This window comes from Ovis aries, chromosome 10, assembly GCF_016772045.2.
Source record: "Ovis aries strain OAR_USU_Benz2616 breed Rambouillet chromosome 10, ARS-UI_Ramb_v3.0, whole genome shotgun sequence".
Lineage (NCBI taxonomy): Eukaryota > Metazoa > Chordata > Mammalia > Artiodactyla > Bovidae > Ovis > Ovis aries.
Genome location: NC_056063.1, coordinates 72183145 through 72206492, shown reverse-complemented (window position 1 = coordinate 72206492; position 23348 = coordinate 72183145). Strand labels below are relative to the sequence as shown.

At 40.2% G+C, this 23348-nt stretch overlaps 1 protein-coding gene across 6 annotated transcripts in view; it reads left to right on the top strand.

Moving 5' to 3' along the window:
• The window catches only part of LOC101109890 (ATP-binding cassette sub-family C member 4-like), a 247820-nt gene that overhangs the window by 50237 nt on the left and 174235 nt on the right, over window positions 1-23348 (top strand). For all 6 annotated transcript variants that reach the window (XM_060394638.1, XM_060394640.1, XM_060394639.1 and 3 more), the window contains exons 4-6: window positions 12035-12259; window positions 16606-16695; window positions 17916-18079. In XM_060394638.1, coding sequence (XP_060250621.1) covers window positions 12035-12259; window positions 16606-16695; window positions 17916-18079 — 479 coding nt within the window. The remainder of the gene's footprint in view (window positions 1-12034; window positions 12260-16605; window positions 16696-17915; window positions 18080-23348) is intronic.

Genomic DNA, 23348 nt, shown 5'->3' with positions numbered 1-23348 from the left:
ATGCTTTCCTAAGAAGAGATTATCACCTCTCTACTTCCTGTGACACCGAACCCGTGGCCCTGCATATGGGCTGGAGCTATCAGAGCTCCCAAGAGTACACCCTTCCCTGGGCCACCTCCTTCCCTGTAGGCTGGGTCACCCAGGCCAGAGCTCCCTGTGATGAGGAGCTCCAGCTTCATCACTGAATTGCAGAGACTCCATGCACCATCCATGCTGGTTTCTGTCCCTGGATGTGGGGTGGTTTCCTGCTTGAAGGGGGATCCTGGTAGCCTGGCATTGGCAGAAGGTGTAGGAGGGGATGTGCAGTAGAAAACCAGAGACAGAAAGCAGTGAGGTTAGTGGCTTCCACAACCCTGAAGATCCTGGGTCAAGATCCCCCAGAGAGACAGTTTCACTCTGGGGACACAGTGCCATTAGCCCACCTATTCTGGCTGAGCCTGCTCAAGGTCTGCTGCAGACCCACTTGGGTGGCTCGTGCTCTCGGTGGTTCCTTAGTGCTGCCATAGGGACATGGGTGGCCTGTGAGTGTGTGAGAGCAGGAGGGATGGAAGATGCAGGTGCTGTGAAAGGGTTGGAGAAGGTGATGAGTTGTCATAAGTCCATTGTGTTGGGGATAAAGGGGGTGGACCAGGTGGTTTAGAGTTGGGGGTGTGGCTCTTGTTTAAAGGTTGTGTTGTACCAAAGGGCACTGTGGGCAGCAGGCAGCAGAGTAGGTGAAGTCTGCCCCACACAATTGGAGAGACCAGAGAGTCTGTCAACTCACAGGTGACTGAGTGTTTCTGGGAGGTGGAGTCCTTGATGACAAAGGTGGGTTGACCGTTGTGTCAGAGAGTGGGGACAGGTTTGTGGGGTGGAGTGCCACCTTTGAGAGGGCATTGACCACTGAGATACTGCAGTGCCTTGTGAGGGCAGGGTGGAGTGTTGATTTTAAAGTTGTCCAGCCCCAGTAATACTGCCTGCTGGGGATCTAGGAAGGTGCAACTGGTAGAGCCCTAGCCCCTCTTTCAGGAAGTTGGTTGTTGGGCAGTCATGGCAGAGAAGTGGGAAGTTGAGGACCTGGTAAATGTGGGGGCTCATCTTCTGTAGTATTAGAAGTACTAGAAGCGGATAATAAGACAGCAGAGGAGTAGGTGGACCTGGAGTACATCTTTCTCCACAATACATCAGGAATATACTTCAGACACATAAGTGCATGCAGAACACCAGCTGAGAGTGGACATGAGTACCTGACCAGTGGAAAAGAATATATAGACCCACGCAAAACTTGAGATCAAGCCCTGAGCCTTTGGAATGTGTGCACTGACTCCACGACCTTAGTCTACCAGAGAACTAACCCTAGGGAGTATCAAATAGTGAGAACTTACACAAAGGAAATCACTTGAATACAAGACCCAGCATCACCCAACCACCAGTAGCACCATGTGCAGGATGCCTCATTTAAACAACAAACAAAAGAAGCATACAAACATAATCATCATCAGACAAGATTACCACCTCACTCATCCTTGCCCATCAGAGGAAAAACAAACAAACAAAAACTCAGCATAAATCTCACCCTATACGAAGCTTACACAAACCATTGGACCAACATTAGGAGGACAGAGAACAAAAGGAAGGAATAATTCAACCTTGAAGCCTGGGAAAAGGAAACCTCAAGTACAATAAGTTAAAAAAAAATGAAAAGGTAGAGAAATACTACACAAATGAAGGAACAAACTAGAAAAAACAGAAGTCCAAATAAATGAAGAGGAAATAGACAAGCTACCTGAAAAAGAATTCAGAATAATGATAGTAAAGATGATCAAAAACCTTGAAAACAAAATGGAGAAACTGCAAGAATCAATTAACAAAGATCCCAGGGATGGGGTAGCCTGGTGGGCTGCCATCTATGGGGTCACACAGAGTTGGACATGACTGAAGTAACTTAGCAGCAGCAGCAGAAGAAGGAGAATTGAAGAATAAACATACAGAGACAAACAACACAAATACTGAAATTAAAAATACTCTAGAAGGAATCAATATCTGAAGCAGAAGAATGAATCTGTGAGCTGGAAGATAAAATGGTGGAAATAACTTCTGAAGAGCAGAATAAAGTAAAAAGAATGAAAATAACTGAGGATAGCCTCAGAGACTTCTGGTACAATATCAAACCCACCAGCATTCGAATTATAGAGGTCCCAGAAGAAGAAGACAAAAAGAAAGGGTATGAAAATGTTTTTGAAGAGATTATAATTGAAAATTTCCCAAACATGGAAAAGGAAATAGTCACCCTCAAGTCCAAGAGGCACAAAGAGTCCCATACAGGATAAATCCAAGGAGAAACATGCCAAGACACATATTAATCAAACTAACAAAGACTAAACACAAATAAAGACTATTAAAAGCAACAAGGGAGAAGCAGCAAGTAATGTACAAGGGAAACCCCATGCACTTAACAGCTGATCTTGCAGCAGAAACTCTGCAGGCCAGAAGGGAATGGCAGGATATATTTAAAGTACTGAAAGGGAAAAATCTACAGGCAAGATTACTGTACCCAGCAAGAATCTCATTCAAAACTGATGGAGGAATCAAAAGCTTTTCAGACAAGCAAAAGTTAAGAGAATTCTGTACCACCAAACCAGCTTTACAAAAATGTTAAAGAGACTTATATAGTCAAGAAATACATGAGAAGAAAGAAGATCTACAAACTCATCCCCAAACAGTTAAGAAAATGGCAATAAGAACATATATATCAATAATTACTTTAAATGCAAATGGATTAAATGTTCCAACCAAAAGACACAGACTGGCTGAATGGATACAAAAACAAGACCCATATATATGCTGTCTACAAGAAACCCACTTCAGCCCCAAAGACACATATAGACTGAAAGTGAGAGGATGGAAAAATATGTTCCATGCAAATGAGAAGCAAAAGAAAGCTGGAGTAGCAATCCTCATATCAGATAAAATAGACCTTAAAAGGAAGATTACAAGAGATAAGGTTACTACATAATGATCAAGGGATCAATCCAAGAGGAAGACATAATTGTGAATATCTGTGCACCCAACAAGGGAGTACCTCAATACATAAGACAAATACTAACAGACATAATAGGAGAAATTGACAGTAACACAATCATAGTAGGAGGCTTGAACCCCCACTCACATCAATGGACAGATAATCAAAACAGAAAATTAATAAGGAAGCACAAGTCTTAAATGATACATTAGATGAGATGGGTGTCATTGATATCTTCAGGACATGCCATCTGAATGCAGAAGAATACACCTTCTTCTCAAGTGCACATGGAATATTCTCCAGGATAGACCACATCTCTCATCACAAATCAAATCTCAGTAAACTTAAGAAAATTGAAATCATATCAAACATTTTCTCTGACCACAATGCTATGAGACTAGATATCAATTACAAGAGAAAAAACTCTAAGAAACACAAACACATGGAGATTAAACAATATGTTTCTAAATAACCAACAGGTTACTGAAGAAATCAAAAGAGAAATAAAAAATTTCTAGAAACAAATAACAATGAAAACACAACAACCCAAATCCTATGGGATGCAGCAAAAGCAGTTCTAAGAGGGAAGTTTATAGCAATATAATCCCACCTCGAGAAACATTGAATAGACAACCTAACTTTACACCTAAAACAACTGGAAAAAGAACAAGAAAATCCCCAAATTAGTAGAAGGAAAGAAACCATAAAGATCTGAGCAGAAATGCATGAAAAAGAAATGAAAGAAACAATAGTAAAGATTAATAAAACTAAAAGCTGGTTGTTTGAGAAGATAAACAAAATTGACAAGCCTTTAGCCAGACTCATCAAGAAAAAAAGAATCAAATCAACAAAATTAGAAATGAAAAAGGAGAGGTTACAACAGAGGATGCAGAGATACAAAGGATTATAAGAGACTATTATGAATAACTATATGGCAAAAAAATGGATAACTTGGAAGAAATGGACAGATCCTTAGAAAAGTTCAATCTTCCAAGACTGAACCAGGAAGAAATAGAAATTATGAACAACCCAATTACAAGCACTGAAATTGAAGCTGGATCAAAAATCCCCCCCCAAACAAAAGCCCAGGACCAGATGACTCTACAAGAGAATTCTAAAAAAAAAAAAAAAAAAAAAAAAGAGAATTCTATCAACATTTAGAGAAGAGCTAATGCCTATCCTTCTAAAACTCTTTAAAAAAATTACAGAGGAAGGAACACTTCCAAACTCATTCTATGAGGCCACCATCACCCTGATACCAAAGCCAGAGAAAAACAACACAAAAAAGAAAACTACAGGCCAATATCACTGATGAACATAAATGCAAAAATCCTCAACAAAATTTTAGCAAACAGAATTTAGCAACACATCAAAATGCTCATACACCATGATCAAGTTGAGTTTATTTCAGGAATGCAAGGATTGTTCAATATATGCAAATAAATCAATGTGATACACCATATAAACAAATTGAAAAATAAAAACCATATGATCATCTCAATAGCTGCAGAAAAAGTCTGACAAAATTCAGCACCTATTTATGATTAAAACTCTTCAAAAAATGGGCATAGAAGGAACCTACCTAAACATAGTAAAAGCCATATATGATAAGCCTACAACAAACATTATTCTCAATGGTGAAAAACTGAAAGCATTCCCCCTAAGATCAGGAACAAGACAAGGGTGTCTTGTTATTATTATTATTCAACATATTATTATTATTCAACATAGTTCTGGAAGTCCTAGCTATAGCAATCAGAGAAGAAAAAGAAATAAAAATAATTCAGATCAGAAAAGAAAAAGTAAAGCTCTCACTGCAGATGACATGACACTGTATAGAAAACCCTAAAGATAGTATCAGAAAATTACTAGAGCTAATCAGTGAATTTAGCAAAATTGCAGGATACAAAATTGATACACAGAAATCACTTGCATTTCTATATACTAACAATGAAAAATCAGAGAAATTATAGAATCAATCCCATTTACTATTGCAAAAAAAGAAATATCTAGAAATAAATTTACCTAAGGAGGTGAAAGAACTGTACATAGAAAATTATAAGACACTAATGAAGGAAATCAAAGATGACTTAAACAGCTGGAGAGGGTGACCCCGAACAGCAGGGTTCTAGGGACCTGCAGGACCTGCATTTACCCTTTGTCTCCTCCATGTGGTGGCAGCCCCACCCACAAGAACAACAAAGGGAGGAGCAGGAGGTTGAAGCAAAATCCCCATCCTGCTTCTCAATGAACTTGAACCTGCCTGAAGGATAAAGGGATGTTGATTTAGACTTAAGAACAAACCAACATAAATTTGAGCCAAACTAGACAAGAGCTGGAGAGAGATTCCATGTTTCTGGGTAGGAAGAATCAATATTGTGAAAATGACTATACTACCAAACGTAATCTACAGATTCAATGTGATCCCTATCAAGTTATCAATGACATTTTTCATAGAACTAGAACAAAAATTTTCACAATTAATATGGAAACACAAAAGACCCTGAATAGCCAAAGCAGTCTTGAGAAAGAAGAAATGGAGCTGGAGGAATCCACCTTCCTGACTTAATATTATCCTGGTTTTAGAATAGAGGACACTGAGTGCCAAGTAATTCCATAATGTGCCCATGGTCTCACAAAGCATAAAGGACAGAGGGACATTATGTCTCAGGCACTCTGACTTACCATCCTGACCATCTCAATGACTCATAGCTTGTCCAGTGTCAGAAATGCTCATTTAAAAAAATTATTTAAAAATTCTTTTTGATTGTGTGGATTATGGGATCTTAGTTCTGCAAAAGGGATTTAACTTCAGCCATGGAATAAAAGCAAAGCATCTTAACCACGGGACCATCAGGGAATTCCCAGGAAGACTCGTCTTGAGAGCTTTGTCTACAGGTCTCAAGACACATGTGTCCTGAACTTGGCCTGAAGTTAATAAATAAGGTGCCAAGAACTTCCTAGAGCAGGAAGTCAGATTGGGGACTGTAATTGAGGGTAGATTCCAGGTGACCATGTACCCTGGGTGCCAGAAGTGACTAGGATGTTGACATTAGCAGTAGCATCATGCTGTGTTCAGATGGACCCAGGAGCCCTTTAAGAAACCACCTTTCCCCTCATTACCATCCCTAAGTGGCTTTTTATTTTATATGGTGGAAGATCTAAACTCAGCTCAGGATTCTCTAAAACATGAACACATTTATTTTGTGACCTCCAGCCTTTTTTTAATTCCTCTGGTGCACAGGATGACTCATGGATTATCTGTGGTTCTCAGACAGTACTCTGACCAACCACAACACAGGTATTCCTGGCAGCACCAGTGGGAAGAGGCAGGGCCATACCAGTCCAGGGCGAGGATTTTGGGGTTAGAATTTCAAGGTATGTGAACCTCTGTCCTGTGAGAATTGAGGAGTGACTGTAATGCTTCGGGAAACAAGTACCAGGCTGATATTGAACCTGGGGCATTTACAGGTCACCCCTAATTAGAACAGAACAGGCAGCGAGTTCTCAGCATGTCTGGCCCCCCCTTCTTTGTACACCTCCAAGGGGAATGTGGGTGGGGAGGACAGGTCTCCGCCTGCCCAGGGCCCTCAGGGTGGGGAGGAGGGGCCTGAAGTCTCTGCCTGGACCAGAGACACAGAGAACACCTCTCCAGGTCATCAGGGCTTCTCTCTGAGAGGCGAGGTCTCCACCTGCTGGTGTGTAAGTGGGATGACCTCAGAGAACCAGAGTGGGTTCACCCAGTCCCTTCCCCTGAGAGGGGCGGAGTGACCAGAGTTTATGTCCTGTTCCCAGGAACATTAGAAAGGGCCTGGCCTTGTCCAGTCACTTGTTTGTCCAAGGCCACTTTTGCTGATGGTCTCTGGTCTAGGTGGAGGCTGAAGGAGGCACATGTTTGTGTAAATATTCACTTTGGAGCTCAGCTTATGGGCAGGGGGTAAACAGAATCCTCTGAGTCCCACAGTGGATTTTGTGCCTTGACTCAGGGCTTGTTCCCCAAGAGCTGTATTGGGCTTTTGCCTTTATTTCCCAACCCTTTCTTCCAAGTGTCCCTTGAGTCTGCTCAATGCAGGAGGCTAAAAAGTGGCAAAGTAGAGGCTTTGGTGGCAAAGTTACTGTGGGCTGAGAGCAACCACTGAAGTCCACACAGCAAGAGAGAGGAGGGGCCACTGAGCCAAGCAGAAGGGGACCTGCAGAGCATACCTGCTGTGTGCACCCTGCTGGATCTTGAGAGCATAGCATTAGCTATTAGTTGTTAGTGATATCCACAGTGATGACCTGTGGATTCATTTTTAAAAAAGTGTAAAAAAGGTTTTATTCCCATTAAAAATAAAAAAATGAAGTATAATTGACTTATATTAGTTTTAGGCATATAGCATAGTGATTCAATGTTTTTATATATTATAAAATGATCACTGCACGTCTAGTTGCCCTCTGTCACCATACAAAGTTATTCTAATACTATTGACTGTATTTCCTATGTTGTGCATCACATCTCACTATTTTTTTGACTAAAAGATTATACCTTCTAATCTCTATCACCTACTTTACTCATTCTCCCCACTCCTCCCTTATTCCATTTTCTTTTAGAAGTCAGGGAAGTAGGTGCCTCTTTTTTAAAGGTTGCATTCATAATGGTTAAAAATAAAAAAAATGTGCTTAGAAGTGAAAATTTTAATTGCTATCCAGAAACGTTGGCTTTTATAAATGACTTTTCTCAAGAGTTGTTCTGCATGGTGGCCTGTGAGCAGCACTGAGTTTTCCAAGCCCTTTGTGAAACCAGCCTCTGCCCTTAATAGAGCAAGTCTCTTCCTAGGACTTCTGTATCATAACAATGATCATAGCTTACACTTGGTTTTTAGTGTTGGTTTTTGAGTACTTTGAGCTGTTGTGGCTTAGTTGTCCCACAGTTCCTCAAGGTAAACAAAGACCTGGAGGGCAGGTGGGCACATGATGGGCTTAGGGTCATGTGACTCGCAGATGGCCGACCTGGTTTCTGAAGCCCAGTGTTCGGACTCCCAGGCCAGTGTTCTCTGCATTCTCTCCTGAGGCTTCCTCTCCTCCCACAGCCTCCACTGAGACTCAGAGTCAAGAGATGTTTTTCTGACAATAGCTCTGTGCTCCTCTGTCACCTGCTTCCTACAGAGATTTTTTTTTCCTGTAGGTGTTATAAATATTTCAAAACTACAAACATTGAATATGATTGAAGGGTAGTAGAAAGTGTCACTGGAGAATGTGCATTTTTGATACAAAGATTATTTTTAGCTGATTTTTTTTTTTGAGAAATAGGAGAAATTGTAAAGACAGAACAGAAGTCGCCCTTCTGTGAGGGACACTTACATTGATGAAGGAAATCTCCATTTGTCAAGGTGTCTTCCCCCAGTACCAAAAAAAGAGAAGGATGTCTCTAAATCACAGAAGAATCTTGTCAATGGAGAATACTTAAATCTCCATAACAAACCCAGCCATTTTAATTTTAAATGCTTTTCCTATTAACTTCTCATATGTGTCCCTACCAACCTTTCTTTAGCTGGAGATGGTATTTAAGGTGGTGGCTTAGGGAGTTATTCAGTTTTTCCTGAAGATGGTAGAATTGGGCCAGAAGCATTTCAAGTAGTGTGGAAATGTAGTGGAGAAACTATAAGTTCCCCTAAGAAGCAAGAGGTGAGCTGGAATGTCAGGTGCTTTCAGGAGGTTGACTAACAAGGACTCCACCAAGAAATGTCTGCCTCAAAGACTGAGACTCTCGTAGAACTTTGGGATGCTTGTTGCAGTATTATATTGACTGTTTCAAAAATCTTTTATGGTTTCACAGTTATGCAGAATTCTTGTGAAGGAATAAGAACTATGTTCCCAGTTGTTTTGTGGAAAGGGTATTCACTGGGCTATAGGTTGGTATCAAAGATGAAGGCTTTATGGGAGCAATTTATGATCTTGTTCCTGCTATCCAGAAGGTTTTCATTTGGTTAGTTTCAAGTTTGCTAATGAACATTTTCTCAATTGTTTTATTTCTCACTCATTGAGGATTATGATCAAGAAAAGACAGAGGAGGGACTTCCCTAGTGGTCAGTGGTTAAGAATTTTCCTGCCAGTGCAGTGGACATGGGTTTGATCCCTGGTCCAGGAACTGAGATCCCACATGCCTCAGGACCCATCAACTGCAACTACTGAGCTCACTTGGTGCAACTACTGAAGCCTGCGTGCTATAGAGTCCCTGCTCTGCAACAAGAGAAACCAACGAAACCAGGAGCACAGCCGCCACAACTGGAGAGTAGCCCTCACTCACCACAATGAGAGAAGGCCCACACAGCAAGAAGGAGCCCGTCTGTGTCAACGAAGACCCAGCAGAGTCAAAAATAAATAAATAAACAAGCAAATAAATAAGATTTTAAAAAGAGCAGACAGAGGAGTGGAAGCTCTGAGCCAGGACTGGCATTTGCTGTTCAGTTGCTCAGTCGTGTCGGTGTCTACTACCCCAGGGACTGCAGCATGCCAGGCTTCCCTGTCCTTCACCACTGGCGTAACTCTGTTTTTTTTTTTTTTTTTAAATTTGATTGCATTGGGTCTTCACTGCTGAACAAAGACTTTTCTCTGGTTACAGTGTGCAGGCTTCTCACTGCAGTGGTGTCTCTTGTTGCGGAGCACAGGCTCTAGGTGTGATGGCTCCAGTAGTCAGCACATGTGGGCTCAGTAGTTGTGGTGCACAGGCTTAGTTGCTCCACGGCATGTGGGATCTTCCCTGACCAGAGATGGAACCTGTGTCCCCTGCATTTGAAGGCAGATTCTTTACCCACCAGGGAAGTCCATAGCATTATTCCTTAATGAGGCTGTTTGCTCAACTGGTTATTAAATACTGTCTCTCAGCAGAAAAAATCCAATCAGACGGTAATGAGGTGCCTTTATTTTTGTACTACTTTTTGGTGAATTTGTTGTATCTATCAGTATTCTCTTTACAGGATAATGTTACTCTTGTTTCTGTTGTAATTAGAATGGTATCAGGATCAAAAGGAGAGCTGAGTAACAGGCAACAATGGTTCCTAGAGAAAATCATAAGTTTTAGGACCATTTGGGATGGCAAGTGTTAGTGCTGGGCTTCTGGTGGAGAGCCCCAGGTTTGCAGGCTGCAGCACTGGACTGCCCTCAGCCATGCCTGGGCTGACATTCTTGTTTCTCTGTGTGAGCTTCCATATTTCTATCTCAGTGAAATCTATACAAAGTCTTTCACAGTGTACAATCTGAGGGGCTCTTCCATAAGCTCTTAGAGCCTCTATGGGTGAATGATAGGGCTTGCTGGAAATGTAACAGTGAACCTTCATGTTCTTGAGAATAGATCTTCTTACTCTGATCTGATCATCCTACTTATAATTCTTTAGCTTAACAGTGATTTCTTCTCTGTAGTAGATGAAGCCTTCTATTACCTTGTGGAAGGTGAGGCAGTTGGTGTAGCCTGTGAACGTGTGGGTTCATGTGTGCAGAACAAGACAGGAGTGTCAGGGTTTAATGTTACATCCATTTGAGGAATGGGGACAACTTTCTCTATATATCCTCATCAGGCACTAGTTTGTTGAGCAGAAAATGTTTGTTAGTTTTGTTTGTTTGTTGTTTTGGATTCTCCTTCCCTTCCTCTTGCATATCCTTTCCACAACTTTAGACAGACAGAAGAGTGCTATCAAGGAAAGCCTGTCAGTTGCTTCTCCTGTCTGTGTTAATAAGGATGGATTGCTTAAAAGGAAAAGCTTGCTCCAAAGTCAAGTTCCTGAAAGATTTCCAAAGTTTTGACATTTTGTCTTTTGAGAAGTCTGTGGAGGAAATGATGTTGAGGGTCACGGCATTTACTTTCGATGACTTGGATTTGTGTTGAGTGGTTGGTTTTCTTTGATGGGAGAGAAGGGGACCTTCAAGGGGTGACTGGAGGGAAGAAGTAGGTTGTGGCTGGAGTGGCCATTTGGCAGGGTGAGCAAGTGTTGCAGTTTTCCACTTTTAGTTTTGGGAAAGAAATTTGCTTTCTCTAAGTCTTACTCAAGGGAACACGGCTCAGTGTCCCCCACCTCACTGGTTTAGGATTTTAACTTTTGCCTTAGGGAAGAGATGATTGGTAACATTTCTTCCAAACCAGTACCTTCAATAAGTGGCTGATGGCAAACCGTGGACAAAAATTGTTTTTTAGCTTGACTCCAAGGAAGAGCCCAGCTTCTAGAGGGTAGACACATATTGACACAGTGTCCCTCGGGGCTGAGACCCTGAGAACCTCCCCAACCTGGTTTCTTTGTGATGTTCCAACAGAGTCTGGGCTCTGTTTTCTTGTTGTACTGATGTGTGAAGTTTGGGGTGGGTACAAGTGAATGTGTTTGTCCCAGTGTCTCAGTTCATAAAGATTCTTAAGGTGATTAGAGCGTGTCTCCCATACATGAACCATTTTGACTTTCTGTTAGGCTGAGATGTTGAAAGAACAGGGGGACAGGGATGGACTGCCAGCAGAGCTTGTTTGTATGGAAGCAAATTTCTTACCCTTTTTCTGGTGCTAGTGATAAAGAACCTGCCTGCCAATGCAGGAGTCATAAAGAGACACAGGTTCGATCCCTGGGTGAGGAAGACTCCCTGAAGAAGGAAATGGCAACCCACTCCAGTATTCTTGCCTGGGAAATCCCATGGACAGAGAAGCCTGGTGGGCTACAGTCCACAGGGTCACAAAGAGTTGGACGTGACTGAAGCGATGTAGCACCAGCACCCTAAGAATAACTTGGTATTTTGCCAAATGCATTCTAAAGCCCTGGTTGTAGTATTTATTGAACTTCTAGAGTGTAGTGAGTACGAAGTACTAAGCCTTCATTGTCTGTGAATGTAAAATTTTGGCTTAAGGTTAAAACTACTGTCTGCTTGTCTAATAGGAGATAGATATTTTCTTTTCAGGTGAATCATACATGTAGTGTTTTGCCAAATGCCCTTTTAATACACTAATAGTGAAAGTAAAGCTTGTGTTAAGAAAACTGGTAGAGCTTGCATTTCTAATTAAGCCTTTTATTTTCCTTTTAGGAAGCCACGAGAGTCGTTCAGCCCATATTTTTGGGGAAAATTATTAATTATGTTGAAAACTCCAATCGCACGGATTCTGCCGCTTTGCAGGGAGCCTACGGCTACGCAGCAGGGCTGAGCGCCTGCGTGCTCGTGTGGGCCGTTCTGCACCACTTGTACTTCTATCACATTCAGCGTGTGGGGATGCGACTGAGAGTAGCCGTGTGCCATATGATCTACCGCAAGGTGAGTGTCACTCGGTACCACAGTGTGTACCTCCCCTGAAGGATCGGGAACATTTAGGGAAAGTTCTCTGTAAACTAAAAATTTTGTAACTGGGCTCATTTGTACTTTACTGGAGAAGCTTGCTATTTGCACCAAGTCAAGTTTTTTTTGTTGCTTTTCCAATATATAATAACAAGTTTTCTACTGAGATTGGATCAGGGCTACCTTTTATGACTTTTAGCCACATAATATCCACTGTTGCATAATATCCACTAAATCTGTAATAAAATCTAATTAAAAATTAAAGTATCAAAGGTATCCCACTGATTTTCAATGTTTTTATGCCTAATTCTCATAGCGGTATTTCTGGAAATTTTGTTGTTGTTGTTCATTAAAACCTTCAAAGCTGTATTTAAAAGTTAACTTCAGGATTGGATCCATAAAATTAAATCTTGAACAGAATGGATTTGATAAAGGGAATGATTATATTTTTCAATGGCCCATTTAATCACATTCAGTACAATTGTGTTAACTAAAGAAAAATATAAATATAACTCAGGCTAAATACAGACTCACTATATGCTATGTGCTATAGTTATGATTGTTTCATTGGCATTAAAGACAATAATTGTCTATTTTGGATAAAACTTGAAAATTTCCATTGTCTTTAGTAATTTGGGAGAGAATTTGTTGCTGTTCTTTCAAGTTATCTTCATAATACTATGTTTCCTTTTTCTCTTTGGTATGCATTATAGAAGTTTTAATAAGACCTGATTTGATGTGTTCAGTGATTTTTATATTGAGAAATGGCACACAACTATTTCATAGCTTACCCTGATCTTAGCTAGTATAAAAGGAATTAAGATTTCAGGTGTCTTTACAAAGAAATCTCCACAGATACACCATGTCAACTGTTGAAAGGCTCTGTGTAAACTTGTTGCCCTGGGTTATTTGCTTTAAAAAGTCCTCATTTAATTGTATTATATACTTAAATTTTTCTGTGAGAGTAGATCTGAAGTGTTCTCAAGTGAAAGTGTGAAAGTGAAAGTTGCTCAGTTGTGTCTGACTCTTTGCAACATCATGGACCATGTAGTTCATGGAATTCTCCAGGCCAGAATGCTGGAGTGGGTAGCCTTTCCTTCTCCAGGGGATCTTTCCAACCCAGGGATCGAACCCAGGTCTCCCGCATCGCAGGCATATTCTTTATCAGCTGCCAAAAGGGAAGACCTAAGTGTTCTCAGGAGACACACAAAATGGTAACTACATAAAGTGTGAATATGTTAATTGGTTTTACTACAGAAATCATTTCCCAATGTATATTTTTAACAATAATCATGTTGTCCACCTTAATACATATAATTTTTATTAAAAGATAAAATCCTAATCAAAAGCTAAAGCCAAACAGTTTAAATTGAAATTATTACTTGTTTTACCTAGTTGGCACTTCTGCTGCTTATCTAGAGCTTCTGTTTCTTGGGAATGTTTTTCTTGGCAAGAGGTAAAGTGTCCTAGCTCTGTGAAAAATTCCGCTGGTAGCTTGATAGGGATTGCATTGAATCTGTAGATTGCTTTGGGTAGTATATCCGTGGTGGATTCATGTTGATGTATGGCAAAACTAATACAGCATTGTAAAGTAAAGTAAAATTTAAAAAAAAAAAATGAAAAAATGAAACCTAAAAAAAAAAAGGTAAAGTGTCTTCTCCTCATCTTTCTTTGAGCAAATTCTTGTTAATCTCAGTGCTGTATGAACCCAGGGCCCCTGGCATCTCACTGTGTGTGTTTGGCGCAAGAGCTGGTTTCCTCCTGGTGACATGGAATGGCAGTGGTGACTGCACACTCTAGCCAGGATTCTTCATTGTCCCCCATCATATACTTGTTATTCTCTTGCACCTTTCACTGTTTAGGAGATGAGTACTCAGATTTCTCCACAAGTTAGCTAGATGTTTGTCTTTCTAGATTGTGCTTATCTCCCATAAGTATGTGTGAAATTTCACCAGAACTGCACTGTGAAAACCTTCAGTTAGGTGTGAGGTCATGGTTCAGTCAAAGCTCCCCTTTGCTGCACAGGTGAGCCATTGTCCGCCTGTTTTTCTTCCTCTTCCCACTAACACTTTGGAATGTCACCTTTGGGAAATTTTTAGGCTCTTTTTAGCTGAACTTTGAATGATCTTGTGGGATGTGTCATAAATAAAATGATTTGTCATTTCTACAAATTTGGTAAAGTTACTTTTGGCTTTTGGTCATTGATTTTAAAATTATTATAAAATATGCACAACATAAAATTTACAATTTTAACTAAATTGGGAACATTGTTTAGTGACATTAATGACATGAAGAGCTGACTCATTGGAACAGACCCTGATGTTGGGAAAGACTGAACGCAAAAGAGACAGGGGTGGCAGAAGATGAGATGTTTAGATACCTTCACTGACTCAATGGACATGAATTTGAGCAAACTTCAGGAGATAGTGGAGGACTGAGGAGACTAGTGTGCTGCAGTCCACAGCATTGCAAAGAGTTGGGCATGACTTAGTGACTGAACAACAACAATTTAGTGACATTAGGAACATTTACATTGTTGAGGAAACAACACTGCTCTCCATCTCCAGAATTTCATCTTCACAAAGTGATCCTCTCCATCCAATAAACATTAATTCTACAGCCACCCCACCCCCACCCCTACCAGCCATCACCATTCTACTTCAATCTTTGAATTTGACTTGGTGTCCCATGTAAATGGAACTGTAAAATATTTGTCATTTTGTGTCCTGTTTATGTCATGTAGCACAATGTCTTAAGGGTTCATTGATGGTGAAGCAGGTGTCAAATTTAATTCCATTTTACAACTGAATAATATTCCATTATACATATATACAGCATTGTCTGTATCCATTCATCTGTTATTGAACATTTGGGTTGTTTCTACCTTTTGGCTATTGTGATCATTGCTACTCTGAACACAAATGTATAAATATCTGTTCAAGTTCATACATTCAGTTCTTTTGAGTATATTCCCAGAGGTGGAATTGCTGTATTATATGCTAATTTTGTGTTTAGTTTTTTGAGGAAGAACCATACTCTCTTCTATGGCAGCTACGTTGTTTTACATTCCCACTTTATCATTGATTTTTCTGTTTAACCTAAGGTCTTCTAAATGAAAAAGTTTTGTCAACCATGAGACTCTGTTTGGATCCAATTGGTGGTCTTTGAAGCAGCTCATGGTGTCTGTACAGGTTCCTCAGATCTCTAGGGCATTTTTCCTAACAAATAAAGTAATTTGCAGCAGAGGCTGTGTTTTTTGTAAAGTCAGCAGACTGGCATTAAGAACAGAGGTTCCTCACAGGAACAGTGTTTTGAACATTATACTCACTCATTTCAGAATGAATAAACTAAGCCCAAAGTGTTTAAATGAGATCACACACAGAATTAATAATCGATTCCAGATTTATAGTCTGTCCAAGTCCTCTAATTTCTTTCTTTAAGGTAGCCTTTCCACTCTCATCTAGTTTGGCTAAAATTTATTTTGGTTTGTTATTAAGTCTAAATCAACATCCCTTTATCCTTCAGGCAGGTTCAAGTTCATTGAGAAGCAGGATGGGGCATTTTGCTTCTACCTCCTGGTCCTCCCTTTGTTGTTCTTGTGGGCAGGGCTGCTGCCACATTGAGGAGACAAAGGATGAATGTAGGTCCCTAGAACCCTGCTGTTTGGGGTCACCCTCTCTGTCCTAGGACTGCTCAAGACCCCATGAAAATACACTCCATTTTGCTATGTTGTTACTCCTTGGAAGAAAAGTTTTGACCAACCTAGACAGCATAATGAAAAGCAGAGACATTACTTTGCCAACAAAGGTCCGTCTAGTCAAGGCTATGGTTTTTCCAGTGGTCATGTATGGATGTGAGAGTTGGACTGTGAAGAAATCTGAGTGCTGAAGAATTGATGCTTTTGAACTGTGGTGGTTGGGGAAGGCTCTTGAGAGTCCCTTGGACTGCAAGGAGACCAGTACATTGTGAAGATCAGCCCTGGGGTTTCTTTGGAGGGAATGATGCTGAAGCTGAAACTCCAGTACTTTGGCCACCTTATGCAAAGAGTTGACTCATTGGAAAAGACTCTGATGCTGGAAGGGATTGGGGGCAGGAGGAAAAGGGGATGACAGAGGATGAGATGGCTGGATGGCATCACTGACTCAATGCGTGTGAGTCTGGGTGAACTCTGGGTGTTGGTGATGGACAGGGAGGCCTGGTGTGCGGCGATTCAAGGGGTTGCAAAGAGTCGGACACGACTGAATGACTGAACTGAACTGAACTGAACTGAAGGTTGACTTGGTATCACCTTAGCAATCCAATTCTCTGTATCTTTCTCTCATTAGGTACTTCGTCTGAGTAGCTCAGCCATGGGGAAGACCACCACAGGACAGATAGTCAACCTGCTGTCCAACGATGTGAACAGGTTTGATCAGGTGAGCTGCCCCTGAGGGATCCTCTTCCATTTCCCATCCTTCTTACTTAGTGTAGCTTACTGGGATGCCAGGTGCCAGTGTTTTGTGTCAGCCAGGGTTCTGTTGAGGACCTAAGACAAGGGTCCTTTTTATCCAACTCTCATTTCTTCTGTGTGCAACTTAGATGTAACAATGTGTGTTGTCCTGTGGATGAGAATTTTGTTTTTCTAATAATAGACAGGCAGCAGGATTCTTTCCCAGCTTGGTTAGTGTCCCTAGGGGTCCTCCTGGTGTAGCTCATCTTGGCACATGGTGTTGGTATTGCTGGGCTGTCTTCCTCCTCCTCTGGATGATGAAGGCCTGGTGGGCAGGGGTTGTTCTTTCCCTGTTCAGTGCCTGCGGTATAGGGAGCCTGTGAGGAATAATGCCAAGTGGATGGTCCTCAGCCAGACACAACCTCCTCTCTGCCGTCCCTCTGTACTCTTTTTTCCCACTTACTTTATGAATAGATCATACTACCCAGGGCATTGTAGCTGTTGGTCAGAACTGTACTGCACTAGACCACTTCTCCTTCAATTATTAATTCATAAACCATGAAGTAAGACTTCTACTCAGTTTCAGGGATAAATTAGGCTTAGTTTTTGCCCCCCAAAAGCCACAGCCTGTCAGGGAGGTAAATACTTAAGTAATTACTGGAGAGAGTAGTAGGTACCATAATATAGGCTCTCCTGGGGAGATGGTGGCTGAATTTTGGAACAAAGAGAGTTTGGAAACCCTGAGCTCATCTGCGTTGTGGATAAAATTCAGATCTTCCTCCCAGTGCTGCTGGTTGGATTCTCTCTGGCCGGTTCTGTGCTGCCCCAGAACAGTGTCATCTGGGGTGGGTGTCTGGATTTCTGCTTTAGCAGGTTTAAAACCCACTGTGATCATTTCTGTTTTGGTTCCTGTATCTTCTTTGTTGCTACTGCTGTCCGACTCTGTGCGACCCCATAGATGCCAGGCCACCAGGCTTCCCTGTCCCTGGGATTCTCCAGGCAAGAACACTAGAGTGGGTTGCGACTTCCTTCTCCAATGCATGAAAGTAAAAAGTGAAAGTGAAGTTGTTCAGTCGTGTCCGACTCTTAGCGACCCCATGGACTGCAGCCTACCAGGCTCCATTTACAAGCATATTATTTCTACACTGTGTCCTTACTTGTGTTGTTTTTTATAATATCCTAAAAAGGCTTATCTTTTTCTTTAAGGTAACGATGTTCTTGCACTATCTGTGGGTGGGGCCACTGCAGGCAATTGCAGTGACTGCCCTGCTCTGGATGGAAACAGGAATATCGTGTCTTGCTGGGATGGCAGTTCTCATTTTCCTTCTGCTGTTGCAAAGCTGCTTTGGGATGTGGTTTGCATCACTCCGGTAAGTGAAACACTGGTTTAAAAAATAGGTAACATATATTTGGTGAAAACTACAATCTGTTGAATGCTTTTGTTTAAGAAATAAAATGCCTTCTCTGATCTCTTCTTTGTGTGTGTTGTAGATGCTTCAGGCTTAGTTTAGCCAGTGTTGGCTCCAGCTTTAAGCTGAAGGATAATCTTGAAGCAGGAAAAGTTATGGGATTTTCCAAACCCTCCCAGCACTGTACCTGAATATGTAGAGTGTCCTTGAGTACAATGTACCTATATTGAAGTTATTTAAACATTATTAAATAGTAATAATCCTACAGGCTCGATCTTAGCTGCATATATTTTTGTTATGCTTGGGTTAGAGTGATTTTTCCAGTATGTATATTCATGTCTTATTTTTAATTCAGCGTTTCCATTAATTTATAAGTGTCCAAGGACAAAGTCAGTTTTGATTAATTTTTAAGTCAATCTATTTATTTTAATTGGAGGCTAATTACTTTATAATATCGTGGTGATTTTTGCCATACATTGACATGAATCAGCCATGTGTATATATGTGCCCCCCATCATGAACACCCCTCCAACCTCCCTCCCCATCCCATCCCTCTGGGTTGTCCCAGTGCACCAGCTTTGAGTGCCCTGTTTCATGCATCGAACTGGTCATCTGTTTCACGTATGGCAATATACATGATTCAATGCTGTTCTCTAAAATTATCCCACCCTCACCTTCTCCCACAGAGTCAAAAAGTCTGTTCTTTATATCTGTGTCTGTTTTGCTGTGTCACATATGGGGTCGTTGTTATCATCTTTCTAAATTCCATATATATGCATTAATAAACTGTATTGATGTTTTTCTTTCTGACTTACTTCACTCTGTATAATGGGCTCCAGTTTGGCACTCTCTGGGTTTCTTGATTCAAATGTGTTCTTTTAAATAGCTGAGTGATATTCTATTGTGTATATGTACCACAACTTTCTTATCCATTTATTTGCTGATAGATATCTAGGTTTCTTCCATGTCCTAGCTATTGTAAACAGTGCTGTGATAAACATTGGGGTACACATGTCTCTTTCAATTCTGGTTTCCTCAGTGTATATGCCCAGCAATGGGATTGGTGGGTCATATAGCAGTTCTATTTCCATTTTTTTTAAGGGATCTCCGCACTGTTCTCTAGAGTGGTTGTACTAGTTTGCATTCCCACCAACAGTGTAAGGGGGTTCCCCTTTCTCCACACACTCTCCAGCATTTATTGTTTGTATAATTTTTGATAGCAGCCATTCTGATCATCATGAGATGGTACCTCATTGTGGTTTTGATTTGCAATTCTCTGAAACAGTATCAGACTTTATCTTTTTGGGCTCCAAAATCACTGCAGATGGTGACTGCAGCCATGAAATTAAAAGACGCTTACTCCTTGTAGGAAAAGTTATGACCAACCTAGATAGCATATTCAAAAGCAGAGACATTACTTTGCCAAAAAAGGTCCATCTAGTCAGGGCTATGGTTTTTCCAGTAGTCATGTATGGATGCAAGAGTTGGACTGTGAAGAAGACTGAGCACCAAAGAATTGATGCTTTTGAACTGTGGTGTTGGAGAAGACTCTTGAGAGTCCCTTGGACTGCAAGGAGATCCAACCAGTCCATTCTAAAGGAGATCAGCTCTGGGTGTTCTTTGGAAGGAATGATGCTAAGGCTGAAATTCCAGTACTTTGGCCACCTCATGTGAAGAATTGACTCATTGGAAAAAACTCTGATGCTGGGAGGGATTGGGGGCAGGAGGAGAAGGGGATGACAGAGGATGAGATGGCTGGATGGCATCACTGACTCGATGGATGTGAGTCTGAGTGAACTCTGGGAGATGGTGATGGACAGGGAGGCCTTGTGTGCTGCGATTCAGGGGGTCGCAAAGAGTCGGACATGACTGAGTGACTGAACTGAACTGATAATGAGTGATGTTGAGAATCTTTTCATGTGTCAGCCCTCTGTATGTCTTCTTTGGAAAAATGTCTGTTTAGTTCTTTGGCCCATTTTTGGATTGGGTCATTTATTTTTCCAGTATTGAGCTGCATGAGCAGCTTGTATATTTTTAAGATTAATTCTTTGTCAACTGCTTCATTTGCTACTATTTCTCCCATTCGGAAGGCTGTCTTTTCAACTTGTTTATAGTTTCCTTCATTGTAAAAGAGCTTTTAAGTTTAACTAGTTCCCATTTGTTTATTTTTGCTTTTATTTCCATTACTCTGGGAGGTGGGTCAAGAGGATCTTTCTGTGATTTATGTCAGAGTGTTTTGCCTATGTTTTCCTCTAGGAGTTTTATAGTTTCTGGTCTTACATTTAGATATTTCCTCCATTTTGAGTTTATTTTTGTGTATGGTGTTAGAAAGTTTTCTAATTTCATTCTTTTACAGGCAGTTGACCAGTTTTCCCAGCAAAACTCGTTAAGGAGATTGTCTTTTCTCCATTGTATATTTTTGCCTCCTTTGTCAAAGATAAGGTATCCATAGGTGTTTGGATTTATCTCTGGACTTTCTGTTTTGTTCCATCGATCTATATTTCTGTCTTTGTGCCAATACCATACTGTCTTGATGACTGTAGCTTTGTAGTATAGCCTGTAGTCAGGCAGGTTGGGTCCTCCAGTTCCATTCTTCTTTCTCAAGATTGCTTTGGCTAGTCGAAGTTTGTTATATTTCCACACAAATTGTGAAATTATTTGTTCTAGTTCTCTGAAAAATACTGATGGTAGCTTGATAGGGATTGCATTGAATCTATAGATTGCTTTGGTTAGTATCCTCATTTTTACTATATTGATTCTTCCAATCCATGAACATGGTATATTTCTTCATCTATTTATGTCATCTTTGATTTCTTTCATCACTGTTTTATAGTTTTCTATATACAGGTCTTTTGTTTCTTTATGTAGATTTATTCCTAAGTATTTTATTCTTTTCATCGCAGTGGTGAATGGAATTGTTTCCTTAATTTCTCTTTCTGTTTTCTCATTGTTAGTGTATAGGAATGCAAGGGATTTCTGTGTATTAATTTTATATCCTGCAACTATACTATACTCATTGATTACCTCTTGTAATTTTTTGGTGGTGTCTTTAGGATTTTCTATGCAGAGGATCATGTCATCTGTAAACAGTGAGAGTTTTACTTCTTTTCCAATCTGGATTCCTTGTATTTCTTTTCTTTTTTTTTCTGATTGCTGTAGCCAAAACTTCCAAAACTATATTGAATAGTAGTGGTGAGAGTGGGCACCCTTGTCTTGTTCCCTGACTTTAGGGGAAATGCTGTCAATTTTTCACCATTGAGGATAATGTTTGCTGTGGGTTTATCATATATGGCTTTTATTATGTTGAGGTATGTTCCTTCTATGCCTGCTTTCTGAAGGTTTTTTTTTTTTTTATCATAAATGGATGTTAAATTTTGTCAAAGGCTTTTTCTGCATCTACTGAGATAATCATATGGTTTTTATCTTTCAATTTGTTAATGTGGTATATCACATTGATTGATCTGCAAATATTAATAAATCCTTGCATCCCTGGGATAAAGCCCACTTGGTCATGATGTATGATCTTTTTAATATGTTGTTGGATTTTCTTTGCTAGAATTTTGAGAATTTTTACATCTAAGTTCATCAGTGATATTGGCCTGTAGTTTTCTTTTTTTTGTGGCGTCTTTCTCTGGTTTTGGTATTAGGGTGATGGTGGCCTCATAGAATGAGTTTGGGAGTTTCCCTTCCTCTGCAATTTCCTGGAAGAGTTTGAGTAGGATAGGTGTTAGCTCTTTAAATTTTTGGTAGGATTCACCTGTGAAGCCATCAGGTCCTGGGCTTTGTTTGTTGGAAGATTTTTGATTACAGTTCTGATTTTCATGTTTCTGATTGGTCTGTTAAGATTTTCTATTTCTTCCTTATTCAGTTTTGGAAGGTTGTACTTTCCTAAGAATTTATCCATTTCTTCCAAGTTGGCCATTTTATTCACATATAGTTGCTGATACTAGACTCTTATGATCCTTTCTATTTCTGTGTTGTCTGTTGTGATTTCTCCATTTTCATTTCTAATTTTGTTGATTTGGTTCTTCTCCGTTTTTTTCCTTGATGAGTATGGCTAATGATTTGCCTATTTTATTTACCTTCTCAAGGAACCAGTTTTTAGTTCTGTTGATTTTTGCTATAGTCTCCTTTGTTTCTTTTTCATTAATTTCTGCTCTAATTTTTATGATTTCTTTTCTTCAACTAACCCTGGGGTTCTTCATTTTTTTTTTTTCTCCTAGTTGGTTTAGGTGTAAAGATAGGTTATTTATTTGATTTTTCTCTTGTTTCTTGAGATAAGTGTATATTGTTATGAACCTTTGTCTTAGCACTGCTTTTACTGAATCCCATAGGTTTTGGGTTGTTGGGTTTTCATCTTCATTTGTTTCTATGCATACTTTTATTTCCTTTTTGATTTCGTCTGTGATTTGCTAGTTATTCAGAAGCGTGTTGTTTAGCCTCCATATGTTTGTATTTTTAATAGTTTTTTTCCTCTAGTTGACATCTAATCTTACCACGTTGCGATCCAAAAAGATACTTGAAATGATTCCTTTCTTTCTTCTTTTTTTTTTTTTTTTGACTTTACTAAGGCTAGATTTGTGGCCCAGGATGTGGTCTATCATGGTGAATTCTGTGTGCACTTGAGAAAAAGGTGAAATTCATTGTTTTGGGTGAAATGTCCTATAGATATCAATTAGGTCTAACTGGTCCATTGTATTATTTAAAGTTTGTGTTTCCTTGCTAGTATTCTGTTTGGTTGATCTATCCATAGGTGTGAGTGGGGTACTAAATTTTCCTACTATTATTGTGTTACTGTTAATTTCCCCTTTCAAACTTGTTAGCATTTGTCTTATGTATTGAGGTCCTCCAATGTTGGGTGTATGAAAGTGAAAGTCACTCAGAAGTGTCTGACTCTTTGCGATCCCATAGACTTTATAGTCCATGGAATTCTCCAGGCCAGAATACTGGAGTGGTTAACCTTTCCCTTCTCCAGGGGATCTTTCCATCCCAGGGATTGAACCTAGGTCTCCCACGTTGCAGGCAGATTCTTTACCAGCTGAGCCACAAGGGAAGGCCAAGAATACTGGAGTGGGTAGCCTATCCCTTCACTAGAGGATCTTCCTAATTCAGGAATCAAATCAGGGTCTCCTCCATTGTAGGCAGATTCTTTACAAAATGAGCTATGAGGGAAGCCCTTGTTGGGTGCATATATATTTATAATTGTTATATCTTCTTCTTGGATTGGTCC